This window comes from Chlorocebus sabaeus, chromosome 4 (genome assembly GCF_047675955.1).
Source record: "Chlorocebus sabaeus isolate Y175 chromosome 4, mChlSab1.0.hap1, whole genome shotgun sequence".
Classification (NCBI taxonomy): Eukaryota; Metazoa; Chordata; class Mammalia; order Primates; family Cercopithecidae; genus Chlorocebus; species Chlorocebus sabaeus.
Window position 1 is genome coordinate 93,751,239 of NC_132907.1, and position 15,019 is coordinate 93,766,257.

Below are 15,019 nucleotides of genomic sequence, written 5' to 3' on the forward strand. Positions count from 1 at the left end.
TTTTCATTTCTCCGAGGAAGCCGAGAAACTTTAATTAGGTGACAGGGTTCCGAGCACTTACAGCAGATGCGGTGAAGGCCCAGGGAGGAGAGGGGCACAGAGGTGCACGTCCCCTGCACCCCACACGCCTTCAACCACTACAACAAACAAGCACCCCAGAGAGGCTATGTGGCAGAGCCCTGCACACACAGGGCTTTGAGAGCACAATGAGGGGCCTCTGCACGTGGCCTCGGGACGCTCACTCCACGCACACCCGGTGTATCAAGCTGGCGCCTAAGCACAGGCCGTGCAGCTGAAAGCAGCACATGTGGCCAAGGAGAGCAATGGGCTTTCCCGCGCTTCTGAGGGCAGGGACTGGGGCTGTGCACAGGCGTGCAGGGCAGGCCGGCGGAGGCTACTTGAGCAGCTTGGCCACGTTCAGGCTGGGCACCACAATGTCCTTGAAGAGGGGCACGTAGCTGGGGCTGGCCTGCGCCGGGCCCTGCTCCAGGGTCTCCATGATGGTCTGCTTCATGTCACGGCTGGCATCCCCACGCACAGCCAGCAGCGCACCGATGTGGTCGTCCCTGGGGATGGGGAGACATCAGCCCATGCCCGCTTAGCACCCCCATGATGCGCCACGCTGCCAGGGGCTCACGGCCTCACCACCCCAGCCCACAGAACGCAGGGGGTGAGGACAGCTGCAGACAAACGGCGCCTCTCCCTTTTCAGTGGGAGACAAGCCTGCGTTTTCATCTTACTCTGCCTTTTCTCAATCCAATTGCAGAAAGATTTTTCAACACTGCTTTTATACATCTTTGTTCCCGCCCAACCAGAGCAGAGACTGTGGAGAGCTCAAGACCCCATTTTCCACGTTTAACCAGAAATGGCAAGATGATGGGACAGAGGTGGCACAGCTGCAGCCACGGAAGTGGCCCCTTGGGGAAGTGGCAGGTGCCCTGAGACAGGGGCTGCGAAAGCTGGCCTGGAGCCTGGAGCCAGCATGGCAGAGGGGGGACGTGCGTGGGTCCCCTTCCCTGAGCCTGGCACTGGGACCACCCTGTAATCACGTCCTCGGAGGGTGTCCGGTCTGAGCGGCACTTGGGCCCTACTGAGTCCACCATGAGCACAGAGGAAACTTCCTAAACTCGCCCCGCTCAGGCCACTCCACAGGCCAAATCTTCCCCACCAGACACAGCAGAGCTGTCACAGCCCTGCCCCCACCCTACCTCTGCCCCCACTGTCCCCACCCGGGGTGTGCCCCGCGAGCTCCACCCACCCATACCGCAGCCCAGGCCCGGAAGGCAGCACAGGAGCCGCTCTGGTCCCCGCACCTGAACCCCTGCCGTGCTGCAGGGCTGACCTCGCCAACCGGGAGCCTCACCCGCCCTGTGACGGAAGGAAGGACCTGCCGCTCCACGCCAGGACTCTAAGGCACACGTGCATCCCTTACCTGATGTCTGGATACTTGCTGACCAGAGTGGAGACTTCCAGGTAGAGCAGAGAAGGGTCTGTCAGCTTGATCACTTCGGCCACAGCCACGATGGTGTCGCAGTATCCGTCCACGTCTTCCCCGAAACCCTGGAAGGCAGCAGGAATGTGAGGAGCCGCCCTGGGCTGTCCCCCGCCCCGGGAGCGGCCGGATTCTGGCTGAGCCCCTTCCTGACCGGGAACCTCCCTCTTCCCCTGACTCCTCAGATCTACTCTGAAAGCTCAGGAACGGGCCGGGGTCTGGGGTGAGGGCGCGTCAGTGGGAGGCGGCCAGCGCCTCGCAGCACGGGACAGACGGAAGCGTCCCTCAGGGAGCCGGCGCCGCGCCTGCCTCCGCGGTCATTGGTGTCCAACCACAAGCTCAGGCAGGACCTGGAGCCAGGCCCCCGCCTGAGAAACACACACTCTCAACTACGGGCTCCAAGTCCGGGGCGGAGGCCGAACGGGGCTGCGGGGCGGGGCGGCGGGCTTTCCCCACCCCGCACGGCGCGACACTCACGGACGCCAGCTTCCGGAACAGGAAGCGCAGCTGCTCCGCCTCCCTCACCATCTTCTCAGCGCCCTCCTTGCGCTCCTCCGGGCCCCGGAAGGAGATGCGCTTCTGCATGACGGCCCGCAGGTACTCCACCACCACGCGCCGGTGCGCCTCGGCCGTCATCCTCTGGGGAGAAACACGCGGTCAGCGGCAGGCTCCACGGCTCTGGCGGCCACGAGCGCTTCCATTTAAACCCAGGTCGGGGCTGCCAGCGGCTCCCCGGAGGCTGGGCCCACTCCTCGCTCGCCACGGCTCTGGGAACTCGCCGCAGAGGAGGAGCGGGGGCTCGGGGGGAACAGTGACCGTGACCTGGAGCCCTGCACCAGCAGGACAGACGTGGCTGAGGCACGTGCTGCGCAGCAGCACTCGGTCCACAGACGGGCCGGTGTCAGTGGCTGCTGCTGCCTTTGATAACGACGGCAGCATCTGGCAAACGTGGCAGACATTTTGGAGGAAAGAGGAACCTAGGTCCTGCAGGAAGGAGGGTCTGAAGTGGAAAGAACCCCTGGGGTGCGTGGAAGGGCAAGAAGATGGGGCACACGGGCCTGTCCGGGAACCACAGCTCCTTCCACCTCGAGTGGGCGCCACAGGGCCCCCGCCACTTTTACCAGAGCCGCGTCCCAGGGAGGCGGCGTCCGCAGAGCCTCTTGCCTCCCTTGAGCTGACAGGACAACGAGTGAACGTTCACTCACGGAGGGGCTCACTGGATGCTGAATTCTGAGCAGGGTGAGAGGTGAGCCCTCCGTGAAGGTGTCTAGGGGACTAGGTCCCACCTTCTTACCTTCTTATATGGCTTTTTAATTTTGGCAAAATCGTTGAAATAGTCTTCCACAGTGACACAGATAATGTCTACAGCGTTTGATCCTAATAGCCACTTCTTCGTCATCAGTTCATTCAGATGTTGCTGAAAAGCAGAAACAGATCATAGAAATCATCACCTCAGCGTCCCACAAGGGCTGAGTGCGTGTGGGAGGGACGCACTGCGGTGCGCCTTTGCTACATGGCACTGCCTTTCTAATTACAACAGCAATGCGCACTCAGGTAAAAATTCGATTATATCATCTGCAAATGTGTACTTTAAGTATAGGAGATTTATACTACAATTTCTGTGATGAGCTTCACAAAATGACATGTTAAAGATGGAAATATCTGTGCATGTATACATTTTACCTTTAACGGCTACATATATTTATTGTATTTATTTGCCCAATTCTCTATTGATGGGCATTTAAATTTTTTTCACATTTTGCAATAATGCAACAGTGAATCTGTATAATTCTACTGATGAAATTCCTTAAAGCTGAATTTTTCAGTCAAAAAGTATATACATTAAAACTCCAATAAAAGTATACAAATTAAAACTCCAATGAAAGTATACAAATTAAAACTCCAATAGAAGTATACAAATTAAAACTCTAGTAAAAGTTACAAATTAAAACTACCATGGCTGTATTTCCAGGCTGCCCTCCAAAACCCAACCCAGTTCAGGCCCACACAGAATCCAAACAGCCCCTTTCTCCCGCGCCCTCAACAAGCCTGAGAGGCATCTGCATCTCGGGCTCCTGCCATCCTACTGAGCAGGAGGTCCTGTTGAGCATTCATTGCTTCTAGGATAAGACTGGGTGTCTACTTTCATGGTGAGGACACTGGTGTTGCTTTTAATGTGAGGTGGCCGTTCATGTCCTTCGTCCATTTTTCTATATATTCTTTTTAAATTTTGAAATAATTTCAAATGTAAATATTTCCTTCTTGCTTTCTAAGTCATTTTTGCGAAAGTTACAAGTGTCTGCCTCTTTGGGGACACTTCCACACACATTTCCGTTCTCTTGCACAACCAGACACTGATGAAATCAGCAACCAATCCCACCCCTCATCCCAGGAACCCCTTTCCAGCAGGACCACCAGATGGCCATGGTCTTATTTTTGTTTTGTTTTGAGATGGAGTTTAACTCGTTGCCCAGGCTGGAGTGCAATGGCGCGATCTTGGCTCACTACAACCTCCGCCTCCCGGGTTCAAGCAATTCTCCTGCCTCAGCCTCCCAAGTAGCTGGGATTACAGGCATGCGCCACCACACCCGGCTAATTTTGTACTTTTAGTAGAGACGGGGTTTCTCCATGGTGGTAAGGCTGGTCTCAAACTCCCAACCTCAAGTGATCTGCCCATGTCGGCCTCCCAAAGTGCTGGGATTACAGGCGTGAGCCACCGCACCTGGCCTACATGGTCTTATTTTTAAAATATATTCTGACTTCTGCCAATACATCTAAATAATGTTAAACCATCTTTATGTTTCTGAAATAACCTCCACATTTCATGGTAGGTTATGCCTTTGATACAATATTAAATTCATTTTATTAATGATTTTTGTGTATCTATATTCAAAAGTGAAACTGATCTATGGGAGATGATGATGTGTGTGTGTGTGTGTGTGTATGCACTCTCAATTTGACTTTTTGACAGGTCCCTACATATCTGTTTCTATTTTGTAATCCACTAAATCGTCTGATGTCTCTCATACTTACTGGGTGAACCTACTGAATTGTGCACAAGGACCCTGCATCATACGAAGCACACAGCATCACAGAAAATGGAGGCGCTCTGAGCGATTTGACCTGAATGCAAGTGCACAGCCCGGCTCCCTGGATGGCGTCCGCACGGTACAGTTCACAGCCTGTGTCCCAGAGGGCAGTCAGGAAGCACCATGCTTTGGCCCCGAAAACGGTAGGAGGAAAGAGCCAGGCCCACCTCCAGGTCCAGGAAGACCTCCTCCAGCAAACCGCTGCAGCCCTCCTTCGCGATGGCGTCTAAAATCCCGTCCATGCTGGGCTGGCTCAGAGACATGCCCTCTTCCACTTCATTCTTTAAATACTTTCTTTTTAAACTGACTATGGATTCTCTGCAAGGAAATGGTTCAGGTTCAACACAGTGGCTGGGCAGGCCAGCCTCCACTGGTCCCCCACCACAGCACCCAGCCACACTCACTTGAAAGTCTGGCAGTTGTTGATGATGGCTATCATGTACTGAACGTAGCAGTGTGGGTGCTGCCGATTCCTCAGGTGCTCTTCTTTATACAGCTGCGCTTCATCCTTATATCTGAGGACAGACAGGCTTCGGTCAAACAGCACTAAGGGCAACATGGAGCTGTTTCAAACGCCACGCTGACGTCATGCCTGGCCTGATATTTCACATCACTAACATCTGACCGGATGATCCTCTAAAAATAAAACAATCTTTAGACGATCCAGACTAATGGAAGGACAGAGAGGCTGATCACTTAAATGGATCAAAAAATAACTTCACCTCAGGCTTTAAAATATGGCTCATTAGGAGGCTGAGGCAGGAAGACCACTTGGGCCCAGGAGTCAAAGGCTGCTGGATGCGCTGCAGTGAGCTACCACTGCACTCCAGCATGGGCAACCTAATGAGACCTTATCTCTTTTTTTTTTTTTTTTTTTTTGAGACGGAGTCTTGTTCTGTAACCCAGGCTGGAGTGCAGTGGTGCGACCTCGGCTCACTGCAACCTCCACCTCCCGGGTTCAAGTGATTCTCCTGCCTCAGCCGCCCAAGCAGGTGGGACTACAGGTGTGGACACCACACCCAGCTAATTTTTGTATTTTTAGTAGAGACGGGGTTTTACCATATTGGCCAGGCTGATCTTGAACTCCTGACCTCGTGATCCACCCGCCTCGGCCTCCCAAAGTGCTGGGATTACAGGCATGAGCCGCCGCGCCCGGCCGACCTTGTCTCTTAAAAAACAATTTAAAAATATAAAAATTTTGAGGAGTTGGTAAAAAATAACTGAAAAAAGGAGGAAGAAAAAACATGGTTCAGCATTCTGATTATAAAAATATACTACATATTTGATTGTGAGGAACTGGGAAAGCTTTATCTTATTTACTGTACACCTAGAAACTCACGGTGTTAGGAATATCATCAAATGTCAGGTAAAATGTCCCTTTCAGAAACTGTCCCTGAAGTCATCCAATTAAAAACACTTGAAACGTCAAGAAAACACCCAGAGATAGTGACCCGCTCTATTTTTAAACTTACTGTGGGCATTCTCAAGCACATATGGGAGTGGAAGAATCGTACAACAAATACCGTTTCTATTTCTAAGAGATATTAAGAAACGAGCAAACTGAAAGCTGGCAATTAAAGGGAAAGAAGTTAGCATTTCTGTCCAAAGTGGGGTTCAGGTCATGAAAAAGCTGAGGGTGATCAGGGACAGTCTCTTTATAGAAGAATCTAACCTCATAAATGACAATGACCTCCAAAAAAAACAAACTCAGGCCAAGATCCCCATGGACAGATGGCCAATAGGGACTTGGCCATGACCTCTGTGGATAGACGGCCAATGGGAACTTGGCTAAGACTTGGCCAGTGGGGACTTGGCTAAGACCTCTATGGATGGAGGGCCAGTGGGGACTCAGCTGTGACCCGTTGATGGGTTGCCAGTGGGGACTTGGGCATGACCCCCATCGATGGATGGCAGATGGGAACTCTGAGTGAGCAGTGTGGCTGCAGTACCTAAGCCACCAGGACAGGACCTACAGATGCCATGTCTCCTGATGTGCCACATCGTGGAAGACACACTTGCCAATAAGTGGGATCCAAGCCTGTGGAGCCAGTGTCTGGCTCGGGAGCTGATGGCAGACTGAGGATGAGGCTGAGGGACATCTCTCTACAGAGATCTACAAGCAGCAGCTTAAGGAGGGAAGGGGCTGTTCTGCGTACCAGAGGCCTAGGAACCCTAAGCCCTCATGCGATGCAGTCTGATCTGATTCACAACTATCGAAAGACACATTTGAGATAAAACCCAAACACAGACTTGGCATTGGATGACTCCGTGGAGTCACTGTGCATGTGTCTCTGACTTGATGGCACTGCAGTGGCTTGAGAGAGGGTCGTAAATACCATGCCACAGTGCCTGGGGTTTGCCTCAAGGTATTTCAGCAGAGAGAGCAGAATGGGCAGGGGAGAACAGATTAGGCAAGGGGGCTTTGGAGGGGATGGCTTCTGGACTGCACGATGGTGAACACAGCAGTTTTTTACACCATTCTTTCCACATATGTATAGGTTTGAAAATTATCATCAACAACTCATGGGGAGGGTGGCATGCCAGGTCATGGCTGCCTGGAACCCTTCTGAGGAAGGCCAGCTCGGCCGAGGACGCCCTCCCCACTGCGAAGTGGGCACTGCAGCAGGAGTCGCCACCCCTACCCCGAGGAAGTTCAGAACAGGCGACGGGAGGAGCCTGACTCCAACAGAGTTGGTGTCATCCGGTGCATCGCTAAGGACGTCACAACCCATAGGCTCTGGGAGCCCAAGGAGGCATGTGGTCCACTCAAGGGGAAGATGATCCAGAAGCTCCGCTCCCTCCCTTTGCTTTTGAAGAACACAGGAGTGACACGTGGGGAATCTATAGGCTTAATTTTTTTTAATAACAGGCATAGTAGGATCAAAAAATGTTTGCTTCTAATTTTTAAAAACATTCAATTTGTGCATTAGCACACTGGCAAAAAGACATACCTGCTTAGGAAAGAATTCATCTGCTGAAGACACAAAACTAGTACCTTTGTTTTCAAATCTTCACTTATCTGAGCAGCAACTTGAAGATTCTGTTCAAACATCTAAAAATGGAGAACTTATTAATTCTGGTATAATCTTACAGGAGCGTACTAAGAGTGCAGGTTTGCTGTTATATAAAACCCCCGTTTGCTAACTGGCATTTAGGATAGTACAAATTCAGAGAAAAAAAAATGAAACCACCTGAAAAATAACAAAGTTAGTCTTAAAAACAAAAAACAAAAAAACAAAAACGACTTTCTCACCTGGGAAAGTACCAAGTGACTCATTTCTTAATTCCTGGCAAACTGGTTTCTCCCATGGGGGCCACGTCTGTCCTCACACTACGTGACTGGAGTTCTAATGTGTGGAGTGAAGCCTCACCAGGGATGGCGCCCCTCAGGCGCCTGACTCACCTTCCCTGGCCCTGTGACCGTCATGATGCAGAGTTCCTAAGAATCTGGACCTGGGGTGTGCCAGGCCCTGCCAGCAGCTGACACAGGCAGAGGAAGGACAAGGAGACAGAGCTCACTGGGCTCTCCTCAGAGTTTCTCACAGCATCCGTTTCCAAACAAAGGAATGGGTTTGGACTAGCCTGTCAATAACCAATGGTATCATTCAGACAGAAATGTCATCCACCAGCCCTCACTCCTGCCTGACCAGAGTCCTGAGTGAGGATTCTAACACAACTGGGCTCCGTCCCTCAGCAATGCCACTCAAATTAAAACACATGAGCCAAAAGAAAAAAAAGCAAGAAAACCAGGACACAGGTTGGTCGAACACTGGAAAGTGAATCCGTGGTGAGAACACACTGGGTCTAATACCTAGTGAGGCTCGGGCATTGGAAAGTGAATCTGTGGTAAAAATGCAAGTGGGTCTAATACTTAGAACCTTAACCAACGAACAGGAAAGCAACTTTAAAAGCCAACGGACGCCGTGACCCACCAGGTGGAGGTTGCAGTAAGCCAAGACTGTGCTACTGCACTCCAGCCTGGGCGACAGAGTGAGACTATGACTCAAAACAAATAATGGACGCTCCCAAAATCTACCTGTTTAGACTCAATCATGTGCCATTTTTTAGGACAAATCCTGGATATCAACCAAACTCACATTTGAAAGTCGCACATAAATAACATATAATTAGGCTCTAGTCCAAACCCATAAAGACCCGGTCAGAAAAGTAAAGTGACCTTGGGCAAAACTATTTGGTAAGTATTGTCCCAGGTTTCTGCAGCTTCAGAGAGAAAGAGACAGAGACAGGAGAGGACTTAGATGCACCAGGCAGGGCTCTCAATATTTTCACCACACTCTGTGGATGAAGATCCCGGGTATCTGTGTCACTCTGTAAAACCTATAGGTCCTACTATCCACTAGGAAACGGAACTGTGCCAATCCCCTGCATTTGATACCTGGAAGACGATGGCAGGGAGTGTGGTCTGGTAGTACCCATCCTGGTCGGCTTCCGGTTCTGTCTCTTTGACCCAGTCTTTCTTGTCTGTCTCCAGTGCTTTCCGCAGCCAGGCAATGATGTTTGACTAAGGGAAGTTCAGCATGATGGAGAAGAGAAGAGAAGAGAGAAGAGCAGGTGCCTGAGGGTCATGCCAATCACCTGGTCAGCTGCATGCACAGCTCCAGAAACCAGACACAGGGCACCAGAGTCCTCGTTCCCAAATGAGGACTCCAGAGCAGGGATTCAGGAGCCACCCCCATGGGAGGCAGGGCCTACAGCAGCCTGCAGGGATTTAACTGGAACCTTTGTACAGATAAAGAGGGAGAAGAAACTAGATGCCCTTTTGGCTGCACCTCATGCTGGAGGACAAGGCCGCTGAGTCCAGGTGTACAGAGAACGAGGCCGACCAGGTCCAGTCAGGTCCGGTCAGGCCTGTTCCTCTGCCCAGACTCAGCAACCACAGCAGCTCATGTTCCAAGAGAAGACAGCGCTCCTTCCCCAGCTCCTGAGGACACCTCTGCTTCTGGTCACAATGCTGCCTTGCTAGGTGGACACATCCTTGTCTAAGAAGCAGACCCTGCTGACCTCCTCCTCTTACTCTGAGACCACCTGGTGGTCACCAGGCTGCAAACGGACTTGCCCTTTGGTCCTTGACTGACCCCCCCGACCCTGGGACTCAGAGCCGAGAGCTGGCAGGTGCCGCCACACACGGTTCAGACATCCTGGGCCCTGGCCAGCCTGCCGAGGACGGCACAGGCTCACGTCTCCAGCAGAGGACAAGCTTCGGATCCAGGCCCAGAGAAGGGGCCATTCTCCTCTTCTAGCAAACGGACCTGTCAGGGCCTGGAAGCAGAGCCTGGGCAACTGAGCAACGTCCCCTAGGAAGTCAACGCGAAGGCATTTCCCACCCTGCCTCCTGCCTGCTGCCAAGCCCAATTACTTGTACAACCAGCACGGTGGCCTGTGGCACGCAGGCTGGCCCTACTCACAGTGAGCGTGGACATGTAGGTGTCAAGCAGCTCAGAGACCACGTGTGCAGAAAGCAATGGCTCCAGGGTGCCGACATCCACTTCCGGGGCCAGCTCCACGTTCCTCATCATCTCCGTACTATGGGAGAACCAGGAATGTGAGTGATAAACCACGACAGACATAGAAGAGCACATCCAAGTGTGTCGAGGCTGTTTCACTTGACACACGAACGTCCACCCAGCCTGGAGACTTCCTGGTCACAGCCGGCCCACGGCTCAGGGGAAAGTGCAGGGCAGGGGTCGAGGGCCTTGGGGTCTCCGTGGCGTCACCCACTGGCTGCGAGACCACGTGAGTCCCTCCAACCCCAGCCTCACCCTGCTGTGCCAGCTTCATAAGGTGCTAGGGCTCAAATGCGGAAGAGACTTCCCTGTGAGGAAGACATATGTTCTATTCACTGCACTTTCAGAGCCAAGGCAGGGCCTGGCAAACAGGAGGCACTGAATAAACAAACGCACTCAGTCAAAACAACAACAAGCACAGCCAGCCCCCCCACAGCCGTGGGCGCCATGTCCACTGACTCAACCAACCACAGACTGAAAATATTTGGGAAAAACAACAATAAAAAATAATAAAAATTTCAAAAAATATAGTCCAACAACTATTTTCATAGCATTTACACTGTATTTAAGTTTATAAGTAATCTAGAGATGATTTAGAGTGGGAAGGAGAATGTACACAAGTTACATGCAAACACTACACCCTTTTATAAAGGGGACTTGGGCTCCAGAGGATTTTGATAGCCAAGGGGGCTCCTGGAATCCCTCCCCGTTGGGTATGGAGGGGCAGCTGTGCTGTACTTTGGAAACAAGCCACTGCAGTCAACATCACTATGCTCTGCAGAGGGTGATGACTGGAACGCAGAATACAGGACATTACTGATAAAAACGTATCTGCAAGAACAGCCTAAACTATATCCAGTCTACTGCCCAGAAGACAGAAAATACGTGCTACCCTTCAGGAAAAGTTTTCATTAAAAAGTTATTATCAGCCAGGTATGGTGGCTCACGCTTGTAATCCCAGCGCTTTGGGAGGCCAAGGTGAGCAGATCACGAGGTCAGGAGATCAAGACCATCCTGGCCAACATAGTGAAATCCCGTCTCTACTAAAAATACAAAAAAATTAGCCGGGCATGTTGGCATGCGCCTGTAGTTCCAGCTACTTGGGAGGCTGAGGCAGGAGAACGGCATGAACCCGGGAGGCGAAGCTTGCTGTCAATCGAGATCACGCCATCGCACTCCAACCTCGGCGACAGAGTGAGAATCCGTCTCAAATAAATAAATAAATAAATAAGTTATTATCTGTGTATGAGGTTGGGCTCTTTAAAGGCTAAGGTTTGATATACTTACTATATACCCACAAAAATTAAAATTAAAACATTTTTTTAAGTTTAAGGTTTGACCACTCAGAAAATTCAACTAACATGCCTCATGCTATGTACCCTAAATACTTTCTCAGAGTAACACTGAATAAAATGATTAAGGGCCAGTCCACTATAAGAAATCCAAGAGCTTCCTGAGTAAAAAAGTGCTTCCTAAAATTCTGCACATTTTAAAAGACTTTTATTTAATCTGGATTATTTTTGCCCAAGAACCTCAATTCCGTGTGTGAATGTTTCCAGCGGGAGCACTTCAACCTCCCCTGAGAAAGGCCGGGGTGATGGAACTCACAAGACTCCCCAAGGACAGAAAAACACAACGTGGAAAGACAAAATCAAGACGCAAACTGTGCAAGGTGCACACACGCACAGCCCAGTCTAGTGGCCACAGCCAGGGAGGGCCCAGGGACGGGATTGGAATCCAGCTTCCCATGCACGGCCTAGTCGAGTGGCCACGGCCGGGGAGGGTCCAGGGACAGGATTGGAATTCAGCTTCCCACTCACTGGCTGTGTGACCTGGGCACATTATCCCCTGCCTCCTGCCTCATGGGGCTGCTGACACACCAGGCACGAAGCGGGAGGCCTGCACGGTCAAGGCTACAGAATGGGCGGCCATGAGGATGAGTGGCAGAGCCAGGGAAGGTGAGTCCACAGTTGTGCACAGAGAGCCACAGTTGCAGACAGCCATGGTTGCACAGAGAGCCACGGTGTGCAGAGAGCCACGGTGACCATTCTCTGCAGGGGATGCTTCCTTTCTCTTCTGTCTTTCTGTATTGAAATGCAAATTCTCTATAAGCAGATACCAGTAAACAAACAAAGCACCAAAAAAAATGCCTTACTGCCAAAAAAAAAAAAAAAGAGGTTTATTCAATTTCTCCACTGCAGTGATAAGATAGGCAAAAAAAAAAAAAAGAAGAATTCCAATACATGACTTAATATTATTTTCTATCTATGAAACCATGGAAAATTGAAATAAATTTTCATTGCAGCTATCTAATCTTAAAGACTTTCAGGAGCCAGGCGCGGTGGCTCAAGCCTGTAATCCCAGCACTTTGGGAGGCTCAGATGGGCGGATCACGAGGTCAGGAGATCAAGACCATCCTGGCTAACACGGTGAAACCCCGTCTCTACTAAAAATACAAAACTAGCCGGGTGAGGTGGCGGGCGCCTGTAGTCCCAGCTACTCGGGAGGCTGAGGCAGGAGAATGGCGTAAACCCGGGAGGTGGAGCTTGCAGTGAGCTGAGATCCGGCCACTGCACTCCAGCCTGGGCGACAGAGCGAGACTCCATCTCAAAAAAAAAAAGAATTTCAGAATACCCCCACCACTGCACCATTTTTCAACACTACTTCCAATTAATCCATGCACAGAGTGGTTCATGTTCCCTTATGTGAAGTGACAAAGCCTCTTGCTAGGATACAAAAAGGATGATAGAGTTTTCTCGAACTATCTTGTAACTGTTTATTTTTGAAAGACTCACTGCTATAGGATATTGGTGAAGAGAAACCAAACTCAGGATTGCTGGAAGCCAGGGAGGTGATGTGGTGGTCTCCTCCCCAGCTGGGTGGCCATGTGCTAGTCCCAGCCCCACCTGGGACCATGTGTCCTCACCTGTAAAATGGGCAAAAACACACCTGCCTCGGGGTGTCACCGCAAGGAAACAAGTCAGCACATGGTGAGACAGGATAATGGCCCAGCCCGGAGCTGCACCCTGTCAAGCTCAACGGGGCTGGAGGCCAAGAGCAGAGATCCCTCCCAAGCACAACAGTGTTCAAACACCAGAGGCTGGGCACCAGCAGGTGGACCAGAAAGAAGACGCCCCTTGGCCAGAAACCAAGGCTGTGGGCCCGGAGCACCTGCCCAGAGTGATGCCCTGTGGTCGGCTCTCCGGCAAGTAGCTGCCAACCCCTCTCACACACGGCTTCTACCTAAGAGACAACACAGGCACCAGGTTAGCTTTACCTTGTGTATGTGTTTAAGACCCACGTCAAGAGGCTCACGATCTCATTGGCTTCCAAGTCTTCCGATGCGAGCTCTTGCATCCGCGTGCTCAGGGCTTGGTGGTACATATTCAGGAGGTTCTTAAAGATCTCATAGTGGGGAGGAAAGCACTGAACCATCAGGTTTTTGGCAACAATGAGGTCATCCAGGACGTACTTCCTTATAATTTCCAGGTGGCGGACAAGCCACATCTTGTCAGACTCCCTGGTGTCTGCCTGTGTGCCCTCAATTCTGGTGGTCACAGTCCTCTCCAAGATGGTGAACATTTTCTCTTTCCAATTCTTGGGCCTCCCAGGAGGAACAAAGCCAGTTTGCTTTTTCCGGTCAAGTATACGCCTGTCGATTTTCTCTTCCCTTTCAATGATCCTGACAACTGAGACCAGCAAGGTGGGGTCACGGCGGACAGTGACTAGTGACCTCTGCAGCACCATCCACAGCTGCTTAGCCAGCTCATCAGAGAGCCCCTGCGTGCTGCCAAAGTAGCCATGGATGAGGGTCATGTCACGTGTGTTCCCACTGTCCATGCGGTACTGCTCGTACATCAGCCCGTCCCGGGAGCACTCCAGGTCCATCAGCTTCCGGTGGGCTTGCAGGAGCGCCCCTTGTTCAATTAGGTCCTGGGTCTCCCTCACAATCTCAGGCACTAGGAAAAAGGCACAAGACAGCAACATAAACCACCACCACCACCACCACCACCACATAAAAGGCTGCCTGCATGCAGCATTCTGGGAACACGGCAGAGCAGGAAGCCATCTCCCTAGCTAACAACAACTGCAATGGCAGGATGTGTCTGAGGTAACTATCTTTGGAACTCTGGAGTATACTGAAGGCATAAATTGTGAACTGTGGTTAACTGGGCATTCGCAGCTCTCAGCTGGGCAGTGGCTACCCAGGTCCCACGTCCTGCCCTGCAGGCAGCTGTGCATCTGCTGATGTGTTCCTGGAGCTGCCTGAACACAGTCTGCAGCCTAGCTGGGCAAAAAGAACCCTGTCCTCCACACCAGAGATCTGTACTCTGATCACTGACTGCTGCTTCTGACCACAGAGGTGTGAAGAGGTGAGCAGCCACTGTTGCATCTTCCCCTGTTCACAGGCCCCTCCTCGCCCCCGCACACCTCCAGGAAATTTTAAAGGGCCAATGTCTTCACCACCTCTTTCATCTGTCCCCCTTTTTGAAAGCCAGATATTTATATATAAATAAAGACATTCAAAAGTAACTGCATTTACAGGAAAAATTCAGAAGTGGCCAATGCATGCCCAGGCAAAGGCACAGGCTCAGAAAAGACTTGAGACGACCTTGAAGTGCACACTTCAGGCTGCGCCTTGGCACAGACAGCCTACAACAACCAAAGACAAGAATCATCAACCTGGGAAGGGGAAAGAATCTGATTTCCAGATTTATCACATTATTCGATTCAAGTGTCCATTTTTCAACAACAAAAACATCACAAGGCACACAAAGAAAGAAGAAAGTATGGCCCATTCAAAGGAAAACATAAGAAACTGTCCCTGTAAAAGATCTGATGGCAGATCTACTAGACAAAGACTCTAAAACAACTATTTAAAGATGTGTACGGAACTAAAAGATGTGAAGAAA

At 51.1% G+C, this 15,019-nt stretch overlaps 1 protein-coding gene across 2 annotated transcripts in view; it reads right to left on the reverse strand.

Annotated features, from left to right (window-relative positions):
* Positions 1-15,019, reverse strand: part of EXOC3 (exocyst complex component 3) — a 39,206-nt gene continuing 24,187 nt past the window's right edge. For both annotated transcript variants that reach the window (XM_073014876.1, XM_007961061.3), the window contains exons 4-13: positions 13,384-14,065; positions 10,008-10,125; positions 8,978-9,103; positions 7,533-7,633; positions 4,986-5,096; positions 4,749-4,899; positions 2,787-2,909; positions 1,970-2,131; positions 1,433-1,560; positions 1-566 (exon numbers count right to left, since the gene is read on the reverse strand). In XM_073014876.1, the coding sequence (XP_072870977.1) occupies positions 395-566; positions 1,433-1,560; positions 1,970-2,131; positions 2,787-2,909; positions 4,749-4,899; positions 4,986-5,096; positions 7,533-7,633; positions 8,978-9,103; positions 10,008-10,125; positions 13,384-14,065 (1,874 nt within the window). In that variant the 3' untranslated portion in view covers positions 1-394. The remainder of the gene's footprint in view (positions 567-1,432; positions 1,561-1,969; positions 2,132-2,786; positions 2,910-4,748; positions 4,900-4,985; positions 5,097-7,532; positions 7,634-8,977; positions 9,104-10,007; positions 10,126-13,383; positions 14,066-15,019) is intronic.